At 38.4% G+C, this 18,789-nt stretch overlaps 1 protein-coding gene across 1 annotated transcript in view; it reads right to left on the bottom strand.

Annotated features, from left to right (window-relative positions):
• Positions 1–2,254: 2,254 nt before the first annotated feature.
• The window catches only part of gabrb1 (gamma-aminobutyric acid type A receptor subunit beta1), a 28,902-nt gene continuing 12,367 nt past the window's right edge, over positions 2,255–18,789 (bottom strand). Inside the window, exons 5-9 of the mRNA XM_036573898.1 lie at positions 13,115–13,197; positions 5,616–5,750; positions 4,121–4,273; positions 3,557–3,810; positions 2,255–2,707 (exon numbers count right to left, since the gene is read on the bottom strand). Of these exons, the coding sequence (XP_036429791.1) occupies positions 2,360–2,707; positions 3,557–3,810; positions 4,121–4,273; positions 5,616–5,750; positions 13,115–13,197 (973 nt within the window). The 3' untranslated portion in view covers positions 2,255–2,359. The remainder of the gene's footprint in view (positions 2,708–3,556; positions 3,811–4,120; positions 4,274–5,615; positions 5,751–13,114; positions 13,198–18,789) is intronic.

Below are 18,789 nucleotides of genomic sequence, written 5' to 3'. Positions count from 1 at the left end.
TTTGACACAAGGCTTCTGCCAATATAAACTTATGCCCTGTTGCAACAAAGAATGACCAATGACTCCTAGAATTGTTCATCAAAACTGTGGTGAGAAGGCCTGGGCGATATCTACAAATAATTAGCACTTTTGTTGTTAAAAAATTAATAATATCGCCTCACCCTTACCTGCAGCTTAGGCCTAAGTTTTATTCTATATTCAGCTTATGTTTTTTATGCTTATATATTTTTTTTAATTAACTAATTTTATGAAAAACTTTAATGAAAAGCACATATTTAATAATTTAATGCTAAATAACAAACCTTTTTTTTCCTGAAAACTATTTCACCAAAGTTGTTACTGCACTTATCAGCTCCTGCTGGTGTGGGCTCATGCTGATTTGTGTACTAATATCGCCTCCTGCTGGAGAACCATCAGTCTGCAACACGTGATCTAAATGAATGAGTACTAAAGCCATGTTGACATGATTTACATATTTTAAAACACTTTTTTGTTGTTGTAGCGGAAAGCATATAGGTGACAGTAGAAAACCATAAAGTATTATATTTTCTTAGTTTACAACTCATAAAAAACACCAGGATACTTAAAGAGGAATTCCAACGATCTTCAAAATTCCTGTTAAGATTTAAATGGTTAGGAAGAGTTTAGTGCCTCTGAAAGGTCCATCACATAAAGTTTTTACACCAAATGCTTTTGTTTTTATAATACACTCATGGTAAAGAGTTACCTGCAGAGATTTTTAAGAGAAAAAATATATTTTTTCAGATTTACATCTAAAATCTCAGAAGACGTGTAGATTCAGCAGTCAGTGTGGATAGCAAATAAAATTGCTATATTACAAACCTTGTTTCCAGTCACCACCACTGTGAAGAATTCAGATTTGTCAGGTTTCAACAGAATGGTGCATTTCAAATCAAACGACTCTGAATGACTTTGTGTGCATCTCTACAACTGAATTAGGCAGAAATTAAGAAAAATCGCTGGAATTCCCCTTTAATCTGGGAAAACCAAAGCAGAGTGACAGAAAAATTAACTGTACAATAGCTGAATGGGTTATTATGGAGCCCCTAAAGGGCTGTGCTAAAAAAATGACATTGTGTTCCCTCACAATAATTTCCTTGCACTTCCTTGCAAATGCAATGGATTTTGCAAAAGAAAGCAAAACTATTACAAGAGAATGCAAATCGTTTGCGAAAGAATGCAAAAATTATGCAAGCGAATGCAAAAAACATTGCGAAGGAACACAAAATCTTGCATGAGAACGCAATATTCTTGCAATTTTTTTTTTGCACAATGGCACTTTAGGGGCTCCAGCAGCCCACTAATCCCCTGTAGTAATGTTTGGTTTTTACAGTAAAAGGGAACAAAACATTATGTATACATATTACTCAACCTTATTTACCAAGCTGCTTAAAATTGTCAGTCATTACTGATATCAGATTCTTTCGCCCAGGCCTAATGGTGACATCATCTTTTAATACCTGACTTCTTGATGACAAAAAAAAACGAAATTTTGAGAAATATTTTAACATATTTTCATTAGTATACTGATAGATCCCTGTATGCTGTATGTCAGCTGATTTGTCTGTTGTAACAAACTGGGTACAAGAGCTAAGCGTGACTGTGAAAGACCGAATTAGTAAGTACTGAACATCGTGCACAAAAAATGTTAGCACACACACACACAGGCACACTGACAAGACTCAAAAGCTGTAATGTCCTTTAAGTCTAGAATTGTCCCAGTCTTGCTTTCCTTGTTCACAGTGATACCTCTGCGACCGTGATTCCACTGTGAACGTACTTGTTGCAAAACGCACTCTGTTTCAAAGCAGAGCGAAGTTTAAAAGGCTGTTACACACACTAAGAACTAACTTTGTGAGATGACTTAAGCTGAAAGGTCTGAAAACACTTTTAAATGCTGCTGGGTTGAGCCTGGTTCTCACTTTGGGGTCTTTGAGCTGTGGTGCGTTCATGCACGGTGTGTGAAGAGGTGAGTTTCTTCTCTACACAAAAAAATCCTTTACACACCTGCTACGCCCCTGCGATCCACTGTCACATGGAGCAAGGGCCATCGTAAAGTGCTGATTCCAGTGTCCTATTTAAAACTAATTTTAACTATACTATCTAAATGACTCAATAGCTTATAGAAGGCAGGATAAAATTTAAAATTTTACGTAAATTGCTGCTTTAAAATCATATTTCCCTAATTTGTGTATATGTATTTATTTATCACTATATTCCAACATATTTACAGAGGAAAAGACCACGTTTGTGACAAAAAAAGTCACAAGCAAATGATTGTTGAGAAAGCCTGGCCAGACCTGATGAGTGGAAGCTGAGCCAAGTGCACCGCTGCCCCCTAGTGGACATAGTAAAGCCAGTACACCAGGTTGAAGAAGGTGTAGGTGATGGGGAAGATGACACGGGACCACTTGTCAATAGCATTCACGTCCGTCAGGTCTGGAATTTTCACCTTAAGCTGAGAGGCTCGCCTCCTCAAGCGGCTTTTCTTGTGCGTGATCGGCCGCTCGAGGGAAGCAGTGGGCCGGCCATACAGGTCACGACCTGTCAGGGGCTTGCGGTACTGGATGCTCGCGCTGTCGTAAGAAAACATGGTATTCCGAGGGTCTCCAAGACTGCCCAGCATCTCAGCACCGGTGAGGCGCAGATCGAGATTGGTGAGCGGAATGTTCCCATGGGCGTCGACCTTTAGGAAGGAAAGAGAGAAAGAGAGATGGGGTTTAGGAGAGAAAGGTTGAGAGAGGAAAACAACTGGCAGTTCTTGTATTTTGGTTTTAGGTAGGCTTTAAAGAGGCCACAATTCCTGTTCAGAGGCCAAATAACACATTCTAACTAAATTTATTTCTAATTTCTAAACATGTTTTTATTGACATAATTTCTAATTTCTAAACACATTGTAATTGCTATAATTTCTAATCTCTAAACACGTTCTAATTGCTATAATTGATAACTGCTGATGTGTTGATGGAGAAGTTGTGTGTGAACCGGAGCAAAACCACACCTGGTTCCCATAGCATTTAAGAGGCCAGTCAGATTTTCAGCGCACCTGTGTCCCCCGCCCCAGGCCCCGTCTTCTTTTTAAGAGATGCCAATTTATGCCCAAACTTTTGCTGACTAAGTGCTAAGACAACATTGTTCTTTTGAAATCATGACTGATTGCTTCCAAACCAGGAATACCATTGCACATCCATAAGTGGGCAGTATTGGGTCTGTATTCCACCATATCACATATAAAATGAAGCAGTAACTATGAGGTTAAAGTGCAGAATTTAATTTGCTTTAATTTGAGGGTGTTTACATCTGTATTTAGTAAAACACAGATTAGGCTGCATGGTAGCTCAGTCATTTACCTCTGTATGACCATTGGATTTTCTTTGATTACTGCTGCTGTGTCCATGAGTTCCAACATGATGCAAGAAAAATTTCTTTTTCTCCATTCGCCTCTCACGCTCAACTAAAATTACTGCACTGTCTGTGCATTCAGAATATTCTGAAATTTGAAGAAAGTGCTTAAAGATGGATCTGTAGATCTTACCACCTGGACTTTGTTACTTTCCAGCCTGCTCTTCTCATTGTTGCTCTTAGCAGCTTTCTCCGCCACCTTCTTCTGTAGGTGTGGGCCTCGGCCAAAAAAAATGTAGTTGACAAAGGCGTATTCAAGCAGGGCCAAGAAGACAAAGACGAAGCAGCCCATTAGGTAGATATCTATGGCCTTTACATAGGGGATCTTAGGAAGTGTCTCCCGCAGATGAGTGTTGATGGTAGTCATGGTCAGCACAGTGGTGATTCCTGCAGAGATACAGTGAAACCTCAGAGCTAGCATGGGTTGAATTGTCATGTAATTACTGTATCATGTAAAAATCCTAGTTGTTTTGGGGTGAATCTTATAACCTAACCCTTAGAAGTTGCAGTTATGTCCAGCACGTAATTGCATAATTCCATTCAAATATAATAGTAATATATCTCAACTTCTAAGTGTTAACACCATCAATGTGGTTTAAGTGATGGGAGATTCACAGTAAGTGTTAAATCTTGTTCTGTTTCTACACACACACACACACACACACACACACACACACACACACACATACACACACACCTAGAGCTACCCGTGCTGCAGAGGCATCATAGTTGATCCAGAAGGAGACCCAGGACAGGATGGTGATCAGGTTTGATGGCATGTAGGTTTGGAGGATGAAATATCCGATGTTCCTCTTCAGCTTAAAACTCAGAGACAGACGAGGGTACGAGCCTGAGAGAGAGAGAGGAAGAGGACCGTGTCTGTGGGGGACACTCACAACAAACAGCGCTGACATCATTTTGTACAGCGCAGACAGATTTACATCCAAACAACTTCTGACCAAGTGCTGCAACAATCTTACTTCTGTAGTCAAGACTGATTTAGTTCAGATGATGAAATTGATGCTGGCACCTAAGAAGCCAATCAGATTTCCCCTGTGGCCAGTGAACCCATGGCCCCCACCTCTGCACAGCACTATTCAAAAGACACCAATTTACATCCACATGTTTACTGACCAAGTGCTATAATGATGTTTAAATCCTTCTGTAGTCATGACTGACCACTACCAATCCAGGTATACAATAACATATACACAGTGTATATACAACAAGGCAGACCAGTGCTACATGTGTAGTTAGCCAAGAATACCAAAGACAGAAGCTCACTGATTGTGGGTGAAACAGGTTAAATTCTGGAATTTTGAGACATTCAGGGGGTCGAAGAGGTTAATTAGGTAGTCCTGGACCCCCCCAGAACCCCCTGTATTTTGCACCTTGCATATACATACACACAGTCCATAAGTAAATGGATGGTGACACATTTTTGTATAATTGGCTCCAGCACACTGAATATTAAACAAAAAAATGACTGAGGTCAAAGTGCAGAATGTCAGCTTTAATTCAAGAGTGTTTGCATCTTTATTAAGTGAAGTTCATTTTGGATAGATTTGTGTAACATCGCTGCATTTCCTTTGACTATCATTGCTGTGTCTATGAAAAAAAACAGTTTGTTCTACAGGTGTTCCAGCAGGAAATGTGCAAGAAAAAAAAACTTTCACTATTTCATCACTTTTCACCTTCTTTGTTCTTTAAATTTTTGGCTCCCTCTTGCAGTTCAAGAGAAATTATTAACGTCAATGTGAATCAGACATTAAACACGTTTTCCTTCTGTACTGTGACGTATTTCAAAGTGAAACGTGGTGTCAAGAAGGCTCCCTGAGCAAGCTGAGTGGTTTCTCACGATGATGATTGAATGTGGTGGTACATGCACAAAGGTGCACAATGTTGTAATCAAAAATCAAAAGATATTTTAAAGGGGGGCAAAAATTTATATTTTCATAGAAGGAATGTAAAGAAGGTCAATTTTGAACTTCTGGTTGACTTCAAGTAACATAAATTTGCAAGTATGCAAGTCCTGTATGTGGGCCTGCACTTTGATTTCCTACTCTTAAAGGTACACAACTTACATATCAGCTTCATAGTAGTTACAGAATAACAAGTCATAAGATTAATAACTGTGAAATAAGTCTGTGATTTTAAAGGGTTAAAGTACGCAGCATAAACAGAAAGTGTACCTGTGGCAAATACCACCTTCTTAGATAAAGTTTTATAGTCGATGATGGAAAACTGTGGCAGCTCAATGTTGTCCACTCCTGTTACTGAACTCCCCTCCTGCCAGTAAAACTCAATGTCATCTGTGGTGTAGCCATCTAAGAGAGAGAGAGAGAGAGAGAGAGAGAGAGAGAGAGAGAGAGAGAGAGAGGGAGAAGTATACATTCAATTCAGAACAGATTGACAAATTGCACAAACATACATAGGAGACATGCAGGGGTGGCTGGCATAAATGGTCTAGTAAAGCATTTAACAAACGACTAGAAGCAGACTATTCGTATTTATGAGGACCTAAAAACAGCACCACCAAAAGGTTACAAGAAAAATACAAAGTGGCTAAGATGGGACTGATTTACATCTAACCCAAGCTAGATGTAAAGGAAGGATTTCTAGATTGCCTAATTGTTTTTAGCCCTCCCATCCAATATATAATATTATGAACATATTTGGCCTATAATCTATTTATAATACTATCAGCTTTATAAATTAGCCCTATTTCAGAAAATGTAAAATGTCTGAATATGAATTTGAGACCGTGACATGGAGATCTGCTGCCAAACCCTGGCTGTGAAGCTCATGCTTAGTGCTTCTGTCACACTTCCAGGAAAGAGACAGAAAGAGAGAGAGAGAGAGGTGCCAGTCACCCGTTCCCACACTTCCTCTTGTCTGGGCACTAAATCAGTGTGTGATTGCACAGTGCTGAAACAGTGGGAACAGCTCAGTGAGAACTCCTCACTCAGGCTGAACTGACAGGATTTTCCCTCCCCGCAGAGTTCCGCTACTTATCTAAAGAAGAACACGGCACTCCAGCACATTACAGCTTAATTATGGAACAGAGTCCTCTATTATAGTCCTCTTCCCTAATTCTTCATCCAGTTTCGTCATAGGAGACATGAGCTTGGAGACATCAGAGGAAAGACAGTGACTATAACTACAACTACACTTTATGTTCAAAAGTATCCAAACACTTGTTTGTCCAACATTTCTTCTGAAATCAGAGGTATTAATGGGGAGTTTGTCCCTAATTTACTACAGTAGCAGAATCTTCTGGTTTGGCGTTACATCTAATGCTGCTGGTAACTGGTTGTATTCAGTCACAAGAGCATTAGTGAGGTCAGGTCATCTTTTGGATGATTAGTTCTGGGTCACACACAGCACTCCAGTTTATTCCATAGGCACTGGATGGAGCTCCATCACTCCAGAACAGTTCCACTGCTCCACAGCCCAGTGCAAGCGATCATTCCACTACTATTGGCAACACTTGTCATTACTCATGGTGATCTCAAGTTTGTGTGGAAGCTCCAAAACCATGTAGGGCCAAATTGATTTAATTCTACCACATCCCTATCAATGCATTTAACATTGACATGCATCAGGATAACTAATCTTTTTGTTTACTTTTCCAGCTTAAGTTTCCACTTATGATACTGCAGTGTTAAACATTGTTTTTTTTCTGTTTGGCACTGTCCAGAATAAATATACAACCCTGAGCAAAAGTCAGAGACCACCCCTTTGTTTATTCAATTTCCTGTCAAAATGGCCATTAAGTACAAGTTATTAATGTTTCCGTGTCAGAAACAAAGCAGGAAACAATTTTTAAGATAGAACTACATAAAATGCTCCAACCTATCAATATTTAATTTGTCCACTCTTCATTTCTGCGCACATGTACCCGGTGGACGTTGATACCGCTACCACAGATGGACAAAGCAGCTCTGCATTGTGCTTCATTGAGAGGATCTACTGCCACCTCAATGCTTCCATTCTACCAACCAATGAGTCAAAGCTGTGTCCTCCCAACAACAGCTGTTCCCAAAACTCTCACTGATATTATGTTCCCCTTCAAACACATTCTAACATTAAAAAAAAAGTGAAAAACAGGACTTTTCAAAACAAATTATTTTCAAAAAATTCGGGACTTCTAACAACTGTGCAAGGCCACCAAACTGCCACTGCGCCAGATGTAAAAAAATATACAGTTGTTTCTGTCCAAAAACAAGATTTGATACCCCTGGTCTAAAGGGTAGATGTCAAGAAGCTGTTACTAAGAAAAGAAAACAGAAAAAAAGATTTTTTGTATTTGCACTAGAACACTGAAACCAGACATCTGAGATGTAGCGTAAGGTTTTATGGACTTATGAGTCTAAATTTGTGATCTTTGGAAGTAACAGAAGGCAGTATGTACACAGCTGAAGCAATGAAAGACGTTTTGAACCATCAGCAAAGCCTGTTGAAGCAGCAGTACAAGCGTGGGATGTACAAGAACATCTGGATTTGGTGATTTCTTTTTGACTGAAGGCCTCATGCTGATAATTACAAACAAATTCTAATAAATCATGCAGTGCCATCTGGAAAATATTTGATTGGAAAAAAAATAATTCTACAACAAGATAACAACCCCAAGCACACTGCTAAAAAGTCCAGACCACAATATTATTAAATGTGTTTGGGATTACTTGGATCATGAAAAGCTGAAAATTCAACTTCTAAGACAGAAAAACAGATTTCTTTGAAAAGCTGAAAGCCGACAAATAACTTATAGCTATAGCAGCATTACATGGGAATTGGTATTTTTTAGTCTTGGGGTCCCCCTACAGTTGCAGAGTGTATTTCAGTTTTACACCACTGTTGTAAATACAAATCGCAGTTCATACAAGAGGTCTTGTGCCTGCTCCTCCAAAGTTACACAGTGCTATATATGTGTATATATATGTATATATATTACAGCAGGTCTTTTTCCCTTTAAAAAATCTGTGTACCATCAAAATGGTTACATAATGCTATAATGGCTCTTTTGATGGGAAACAAAATAAATGAATTGGTGGTCTCTGACTTTTGCACAGTGCTGTATGCTTGAAAAGAGCAAAGTCATAAAATAGGTTTCCTGCAAAATCATGGATAATCTAAACGTACAAATGTTCATCAACTAAAGCATTTTTTCAGTTGCATTTACTATGATTCCATTTGCAGACATGCTCATGTGGTCGGGACCCTGAGCTGCAGCTCACGGATCCTTTTGATTGAATGCGAGCTTGAGAAAAAAACCTTTGGAAAAGTAGACTGATCAGCAGTGTGAGTTCATATGCATAAATAGTCAGCCACACATTCATGTCCGTGTCATGAAATCCTGGGAGAATGATTAAAATGTCCTGCTCAGTGTCTGCTGTGATGTTGGTGCTGCGGTTTTCTCCTGCATGTTGTGATTTGTGTCTCTGATTGCTGACATGACAGTAGCCTCACAGCGCTACAGCTGTCTACCCAGCAGAGCGCACGCCCAATTACAACCACTGTCCGTCAGCCAGAGAGAGAGAGAGAGAGACGGAGAAGGTGAGGGAGTGGAGAAAAGAGCGAGTGATGTAGAGAAAGAGACATCAGTTAGCACAGCTGCCCTCTCTCCAGGTATCGCAGATGATAAATGACACATTATACTAATGCGCCCCGACTGTAAGGCGGGGTTTGCGCACGCAAAACCAACAGCTTGTTCTCCTCTGGGCAGAGAGGGTCAAGAGGGTACGCGATGCTTACATGGCATGGTGCGTTTTGCTGTCTAAAACGCAAATAAAGGAAACCCGAGTGGAGACAGAGACTAGTGTTCTCTGCAGATTTGAAAAGACAGCAGACAGATTCAGAGCATATGGCCACTGCCAAGTTCATTTTGGCCCACTTGGTTCAGTGGCATATAAGAAGTGCAGGTTGAGCTCTTCTCTAGATATGGGCCGGGGTGATGGAGGCTGATTGAGCGGACACTTTGCACTGCATTTCCATGGCTGGCTGGAGAGCAGGGGTAGTGCTGGGAGCTTGGCACGCAGGTGGAATCTATTATTAACAACGGGGCGCTGTGGAGAGGCCGTGCTGCATTAGCGCCACCGCACTGCTGAGCTCCAGCTGTCTAATAGAAAGAAGCTAGACACTCACTCACTGCACTGGACTCATTGCATCTTCACCACCTCATTCCCTCTTGTGATTTTTCGTCCTGCTTCTTTACCTCTTTTTGGATATATGTGGTTTAATAGAGCTTAAGAACTATTATAAAAGTGTGGCTGAGCCGCGTTCAAAGCCGTTGTAAAATCCACGATATACGCACACCTATGACCGCTTCACAACAACTGAATTGTATATTACTACGCCACAGAATAAAAAAAAAACCCTTGTGCTGTTAATGGAATAATCTTTGACTCTAATGCTGCTCACTTGGACCACCAAGTATATTGATGATGTAAGAACCTGTTTTTCATTTAAAATGAGGGGCTGGACTAGAACTAGAACTAGGCTGGTCAGCTAGCTATCAGGCTAAAGATAGCCTACAGCCTAAACAACTCTGTCATTAATATCACAGACTTGAATTAAAGTACCTACGTTATGATTAACTGTTAAAGGGTAGTGTAAAAGTCTAAAAATGTCACTTGAATGGATTACGCGCTTCAAATGTTCGTGTTTCAGTCAGAAGTTGCGTCAAACCCAGGCTGAATGCCAAATGGCTCCATATTCCCTAAATAGTGTGCTAGCTATGAAAGTTTAGACATTCTAGCCTCTACAGCCAAATAGTGCATCATTTATCAAGTATGGTGAATGGTGATAAATAAGACTGTGGTAATTTGGTGACCAAAAAGTATGTATAAAGCAAAAGGTTTTACATTAAACAGTGCTGTGTTATCATATGGTCATTGTCATGAAATGACCACAGCGTACAGCGATGGGCGACCAAACGTTCTCCTCATTCAGCGGTCCATGGTTGCTTGGCAATGATACCATATTACAAAGGAACTATATTTCTTGGCGGAATACTTGTTTATGTTGATTGTTAATAATAACCTAAATTAAAATTACACAATTAAAATTGTGTATTTTATCATATTTTATATTGGCCACCATTTTATAAAAACAATAAGCCACTTGAGGCTGTGTGTTTCTGCCTCTCCACATGCCAAAGAACCCTTCCTGTGATAAACTCACATGAACCCACAGCTTCTCATGGCTTATTGCTTTAATGTTTCACCAAAAACATAGGTGTTTCCATTTCTTCAGGTAAAAAAGCACTGACTGGTATGTCCATATGCTTACTGAAAGTTGACATTAGTGTTAAATAACCTCATGGTAACTACATGGGAGAAAAAATAATAATAAAAAAAAATTATTAACTTCAACAATGATAATGTAATGGGATTTCACTTGTCATGAAATGTTCACACAATTCAAGTGCAGCTGGCATATCTGGCAAATGGTGTAAAGAAGAAAAGAACTGAAGCACAATATTCTACACACTGTTGCTAGTTTTATTTCTGAACAAAGATTCTGTTTACTAAGACAATAGCAGAGGTTTTTAAAAAATATGAATTCTTTTAAAAAAATCTTAAAAGAAATTTAAGAGAAAAAGGAAAAAGTATCCCAAAAAAGTATTTGGACACTTTAACTGTTCAAACATTGGTAAACATTAATGAAGTTCTTTAGGTTACTTCATAAAATGTTTAACAAATTGACATTTGTATCAGAAAAACACATTTATCTCAACATCAAACTGATGATAGACTCTTGGTGTGGAGAAAGCCTGAAGAAGAATTCCAACCCCTCTGCACTACACTCTCAGAAGAAAGGGAACAAAACTGGGGTGACTGGGGCAGTACCCTTCTTGTCACTGGGGTGGCACCCTCAAGGGGACATCTGAGTACCTTTGGTCAGGGAACACAATTTTGCCAAAAAACTCTCTTCAGGCTTTTTTTTTTGCTTTTTATTGCTCTGTTTTAAAACATTAGGTTATGAAAAGATACAAATATGTACTTTTCACCTGGAAAAAACGTATTTAATGTTCACAATTGGACATTAAAATCACTGTTGTACCTTTGAGATACACTTATATTGTTTGTACCTTAATGAACGAAATATGTACTGCACAGTACCTTTATTTCTAACATTGTAAGGCTGCTGTAAAGCACAGAGGTGGGAAGTCAAAGGGGCTGTTTTAGTGTGGCTGAGCTTGATGGGATCGTAACCTCAGAAATGCACAAAGGCATTTCAGATGCAAACCTGCAGAAGTCTGCAAAAAACTGCTCCAACAGTAACAGCCACCTCTTGAAGGAATACTGACAGAAAGAAACTGACAGTCATGGAATGGTCTGTTTATAATAAATGCTGCTTGGTTTGACATTTTGTTTCCCAACACGATGATCTTAATATACTCTACATGTACAAACATTTGTAGACGCCTGCTCTTTCACTGTTTCTTCTGAAACTAAGGGTATTAATAAGAGTTTGTCCCGCTTTGCTGCAGTAACAGCCTCTTCTCTTCTGGGAAGGCTTAACACTGGAACATTGCCGTGAGGATTTGATTGCATTCAGCCAAAAGAGCATTAGTGAGGTCAGGTACTGATGTTGGATCATTAGTTATGGATGCCACTCCAGCACAGCCCAATGAATGAGAACGTGAAGCTGTGCAGTTTATACCCCTCTAGTCAATGCTTGGCATCGGGCATGGTGATCTTAGACTCACATCCGGATGCTCTAGTGCATCCCTTTCTAATGGCAATGCTTTTCTATGGAATATAAGATTTATGCTCGCAACTGAATGCCTGTGTCAACAACAAGCACACCTTAAAGTGGCTAAAGTCACTCATTAGAAAGGCTGTCTGGACACTTTTGGACACATAGTGTACCTGTAAGTATGGCACAAACACTTTTTGGGGCCACTATAGAAAGCAGGCAAACGTGAAGATACACCACAGTTTTGGCTCTAAGTTAATTCTTTGCAGGGATACACTGCTGATCAAAGGATTGGAATCACTGTTTCAATCCTATTAAGACACTTTTGTAGAAGATACAATTTTGTTAACGATGCTACTTTATAGCTTTTTTCACGTTTCAGCTACTTTGTTGGAAGCTGTAAAAAACAAAGGGATGTTAGATGTGTCTAGAATGATTAACAGAGCTGCAGAGGATGCTATAATAAATGAGAAAGCTGTCTAACACTGAGTTATTACTAAGTGAGTTATTATAAAATGAACATCCAGAATGCCTCATATTTTAACAGTGGTGATTAAATCACAAAGCAGGTCATAGAATTCCTGTAAATATACCATTACACTATATTATTTACAAATAACTTTGTCATGTTCCCAAAAACACGGAACATTCAAAACAAAAAGCTGAATAAAACAACTGAAATACATTTTAGTGTCAAAATGCTCAAAATGCTTGAATCTGCACTGTTCAATCTGTTTACTGCATGAAATGACAGAAATTATTAACATGATAAATGATACTGATTTAAATTATTAAGTTTGTAATGAAAACACTGTGATGAGACATGAGAACTAAAAAAGGCCAAAGGGATTTCATGATGTCAGTCTTTGTAGCTCACAGTGTTCTGTAACCAGCATTTTAGGGTGAAGCTCATGATGCATAGATGTCATGTATACTGTACAGTCATACAGATGTGAGTGCTTTCTGATGAAAGTTAAGCAGCACTTACAGCTCTCGATCTCCAGGGTGCAGTTCTGTTCATCCAGAGGGTATCTGCGCAGGTCCATCATGCAGGCTGCGGTTGTGGTTATCCTAGCCAAAAAACAAGGAGATCATCAAAACGCAATTCCAAACTGAACATGCAGTGGTCTTCAGTTCAAATGAAAAGAACAGTCCAAGAGGTTAGCAATCAGAATTCAATACTTATTTAATCAATAAGTATTAGCTTGGGCAGTTATTTATATTTTTCAAATGTAGTAATAAATTAAATAACCAATATTATAATTTTTAAACTCTTTCACATTCCACATGTTTTCTTTTAATTAATCCTTTAAATAAAACAGTTTATTTAACCATTTATTTACTTAGCCATTCCCTTTGTACATTCAAATCAATGGTTAGTCCAAAAAAGAACAGAAGAAAAGACTGCACTTCCATCACCAGCTAACTAACTACACACCTATCTACTTTAAACTCTGTATGAAAAGACTGAAATGTAAACTTTTGGTTTGAGATAGAATGCTGGGAAATATGCAAAAAAAAACTGTAGTGCATGACATCTACTTTCCAGTAGAATGTAAAAAAAATGGACGAAGTTGTCTAGAAGAACAGTGCCAGCTTTTTGATTTTGCCAGTCTGAATCATCTCCTCCATTATACACCAGACCAGTTTAGCTTACAGAGCTGGCTGATGTAACCTGGCAGTATTACCACCCCTGATAGTAGACTAGCTTCTGCACAAAGACAAATAACAGTGTGTTTACATGTGCTCAATTTCTGCAGTTATCCGATCATTCAAATGGTCATGTAACCAGCACACTCCGATTTCTTAGATCGAAGTGAGGTCTAGAAATCCGATTAAGAAATCCTCATTAAAAGAGCTGGATTTTAGCTCAGTAATCAGATTTCCCAGTGCATGTAAACTCTTACTCTGATTTCTTTCAGATTTCTCAGTGTGTGCATGTGCAAAACCAGACCGCAGTATCGGGAGTAAGCAGCGTTGCTGCAAGATGGCAGCAAAACACTTTTGGAGTGATGCTGAAACCAACTACATGCTTAACGAAATAAAGGATTTAAATATTCTTCATCTTCTAGATGATGTATGTTCATATTTTCAGGTAAAATGGCACGATGTTTTTTAAAAAAAACACGGCATGAAGTTTGAGTTTTACATTACATTTACGTCACATCCTTTCTGTCAGTTTATTGGCTGGTTGCAAAGCAGAAATCTGATTACAGGACTCACGTAGACCGGAGTTTCCCCATTATCTGATTACTCAAGTGCATGTAAATGCACTGATCGGATTACTGACAAAATTTGATTTTCTGCAGTTATCGGACTATAACCATGTAAACACACTCACTGTTAACATCCAGTGGTTTTCTGAATTTATATTGAGTGATATTAGAAGCTTAATTAATAAATTCATCAGGGTAATTCTCTCTAATGCTCAAATGTGGTACTTTGTAAGTGAATTTGGATCAGAATTATATTGTTTATAGTGATAATTCTGCAGACAACAGCTGCTTGTCTAAATTTGCATCACAGTTCAAGCTTAGCAACACCAACCTTAAGAAGAAGTTAGGAAAAAAAGCACAAATAAAATTTAATTTTTTTTTCAGACAATGTAAAAATGGTCTTCTTAACATCCTTCCTTTACTGAACAAAAGTGGAGGACAGGACAAGAAATCTGACATCATCTGACATCAGAATTAGGCCTCTGCTTATTCATATTATTATTCAACAAGACTTATATAAGTACACACATGCACTGTGTTTTCTACCAACAAAACTGCAGTAATTATGCCTCAAATAACACTGATGAGTTGATGTGGCATTTAATGAAGTGGTAACACAGGGTAATATGTGCACATTGTGCATTCAAATGACATAAATACCACCTCAAATACCACTTACTTCATAACACAGACCGAATTACAAATGTAGACTCACACCTCACATGTCTGCACATCTCTGTCTGAATCTCTTCCACTCTTTCTGCCCGTTCTCTAACTTTCCATCTCTCTTTCTCTCTCTCACTCTCTCTCTTTCTCTCTCTCTCTCTCCTCTCTCTCTCTCTCTCTCTGCCCCTCCCTCCCTCTCTCCTGGTAATTGCCTTCACACTGTCTCAGTCATGGCTGCCACCGCACTCAGAAACGCCTCAAGTTGGATCTTAATTATGGTGTGCTTTAATTAACACTGCAGCACAAACGCTGTGTCCTTTCAGTGCGTGACTTCTGCACTTTTCAACAACTTATGAGAGAGCAGCTTTTTCTGTCTTCCAGCCACAGATGGGTTTTGGCTGTAAAGCAGTCCATCCTGGCAGAAAGTCTCTCACACACATATACACACACATACACATACACCCGATCACACAGACACACACACCGTATTCGCCAGTATTGATTTACTCTGAACCAGAGAGATAGTTATCTAATCAGTAATCACAAACAATTATAGACAGAGCACTCAAAGGACCACCCACACGCACCTACTGTTAGACGTCCGAACGCACTGCATTAGACAGACAGTGTCCACACCTCTCAGCCCAGCATAGTGCATTAGACATAAATTATACAGCAGAGAGAAAGAGATAGAGAGAAAGAGAGGGAAAGAGAGAGAACTGCCTCAGATGCATGACGAAAGAGAGAAAGGGGGAGGAAGGGCCGCAGTCTGCCCTGAGCAGAGAGACACCTGAAGGGAGCAAGCAGTGTGGTCTCTAAGTGCAGATATTTTAGGGCATTTTTCTTCTAGTTATATATGGATGTATATATAGTGGGGAAGTAATTGAGAAGGGCAAAGAAATATGGAACAAAACTGCTATAAACCATGTTCACAGCCTTAAAACTGGGCTGGGCAATATTTCAATATATACAATTATTGTGATAAATCCAATCAATCAATCAACCTTTATTTAAACTCAGAATGAAGGGAGAGAACCTCATTTACAACGTACCCGAGCCAACACAGAAATCAGGGAATTGAGAAGTTGGATAGTAAAAACATATCAAATGTTAAAAAAGTAACAATAATCATATTAGTAAAATTTAATAGCAATAAATAAATAAATAAATAAATAAGCCATTAAAATTACATCAGTGTAGTAACTTCAAATAACAGATCAGATAAGGATAAAATAAAGAAAAAAACATTATTAATGAAATAAATAAAGGAATAGAAGATGTAAGACAATAAATTGGCAATAATAAAATAAATGAAAAGAATAAAAAGGATAATAAAAAGTGAAACAATAGCTAAAACACACGAAAACCATATTAAAAGTTAGGTAAAATCAAGTAAAACAGTTGCAGGCTGAGTGGAGGTGGTTAGAGGCTAAAAGTTTAAAATGTTCATGTGACACCAGCGAGCGAAGCTTTAGAGTTTCCTCTAATAAATTCCAGCTCACTGGTGCTCTGTAGCTCAAAGCAGATTTTTCCAGTATGGGAATATGGCCTGTAGGCGCTTTATAGATAAAAAGAAGCCAATCTGTCTCCCGACGCACAGCCAGAGATGACCAGCCAACCTTGTCATATAGTACACAGTGATGGTCTGTAAGGGTCACCAGTAATGAATTTTAAAGCAGAGTGGATACAGAGTCTAGAGATTTTAGAGTAGTTGCAGATGCATTTCTGTATATCACAACACAACAATCCAGGACAGGCAATAGCACTGCTTCAACGATCTTTTTCCCAGTGTGCATTGGGAAATATACTTCGTTATGATACAGGAAGCCATGTTTTTGCCTCAATTTACATGTAAGCTTGTTAACATGGTGTTTAAAAGTGCATTTGTCATCTAACCATATGCCAGGGTACTTATATTTACTAACTCTTTCAATGTCAGATCTCTTCAAGGTTGTGTTTTTAAAAGTGCTAAAATCAATGTTAGAGGCTCTGGAAAACAGTGTAAATTTATTTTTTCAACTTTTAAGACTAGTTTATGATTGTAAAAAGCTTATGATTGTAAAGGGCATTAAAACAATGCTGCAGTTTATCCACTACAGAACCAATATAGTCAGCCGAGCAGTACTAGATGGTGTCATTGGCATATAAGTGTACTTTGCAATCAACAATTGAGGTGGCAATGTCATTAATATAAAGATTAAATAATAATGGTCCAAGGATCAAACCTTGAGGGACCCCCATCGTTATCCGTAGTAGCTCTGATTTACTTTGTCCCAGGGCCACACTTTGGTGTCTATCGGAGAGATAATTTCTAATCCAGTTGGTAGCCCTGTGATGAAAACCAATATTTTGATTATATTATATTATGTTAATACATTATATTATGTCACAATACAATACAGTATGCTTTTCTGAGCATCGTCAGTACTTGTAGAACACTGACCAGCTGCATATTTCATTATAAAGAGAGCAAAATTAGTCACGTTTCACTGGATTTAGTGAAACATAGTATGCCAAATATTGAATAAAAATCAATGTATTCACAGTTTTTGATAGTGTTTATTTATTTTTTTTTTTAACGTAGCACTACTGTTTTTTTCTCTGTTCCAACTAATCAGGCGTGTGAAAAATTGCGGCATATTGTGTATTGTGAAGATTTCTTGACGTATCCCGATACTGTATTTCTATATTGCCTACCTCTACCTGAAACCTAATTTTAATTATAGACTTGCTGTACCCATGTAGCTGCTGCTAAAATTGCTGATTAGCTAAAATATGTCACTCCAAAAATTTCCGCAATTATTCAGAAACATGTGGAGTCCAGCATATTTTCTCTTGGGAGTGTGAAAACATAAAAGAAATCAGTTTACATATGCTAATAAGAGCCTCTTTCACACATACACTTTTGTCCCAAAATGTAACAGTAATTAATGAAATGTTAAGTGTGTAACACAAGCTGTTTATCTGCACAATGTGTCTGCACAAAACCAAGTACACTGCATGGGAGATTATGTGTGAACAGAAGCTGATGCAAAACTTAACATTTCTGTGATGGTAATTTAAAGTTGAATTTTTTGCTTTAGTGTTTGTGTTTTCAGTTTTTATGAGAGACAGAAGTCATTGGAGTGTATATTTATATATGATACAGAAATTAAGGACCTGTTTATTCATTCTGTTTATCTGTATTTTCAAGGCATGTATTGACGTGTTATTGTGGTAAAATACGGTTTAAGGGCTGCAAAGCCCAAACATCACCGGTAAAAGTATCCCCATGATGTCTGGGTTTCGAGTGTGAATGGTGAAAAGATTAATATTAGCTACCAAGCTCACTAATACCTTAGCTTAGATTCTGGTATTCTCAGGTCAAATACTAGTGCTTGGTGACTTTATCATCACCTGCGAGAGAGAAGAAATCAATGTGATATGTGATAAAGTGATAGAGGGACAGTTAAATAGAAGTATTCCATATATTATGTCAGGAGCTTCCATATTTCAGTGGACTTTTTACAGAAATACCAAAATTCCCACATATACCCAAAGCGTGGGAAGATTGCGTGGATAAAATACATTTTGACTGGTAACATCTGGGCAAATATTTTTACAAAAAAGCTGTCCTTTAAGTCATAACTATGTGGCAGCAGTATACCGTACACCCACTTCCAAGGAAGCAACAGTGTTTCCCTGCAGTGTTGTTAAACTTAATTACCTAAAACCTGAGCATTCATTGATTGTACAGGTTCAAAAAAAATGAATGGACACTTAATATGTGCAATGAAGGAAC

The sequence above is a fragment of the Colossoma macropomum genome, unplaced genomic scaffold, assembly GCF_904425465.1.
Source record: "Colossoma macropomum unplaced genomic scaffold, Colossoma_macropomum, whole genome shotgun sequence".
In the NCBI taxonomy this organism is placed as follows: domain Eukaryota; kingdom Metazoa; phylum Chordata; class Actinopteri; order Characiformes; family Serrasalmidae; genus Colossoma; species Colossoma macropomum.
This window is presented reverse-complemented; position numbering and strand designations above follow the sequence as displayed.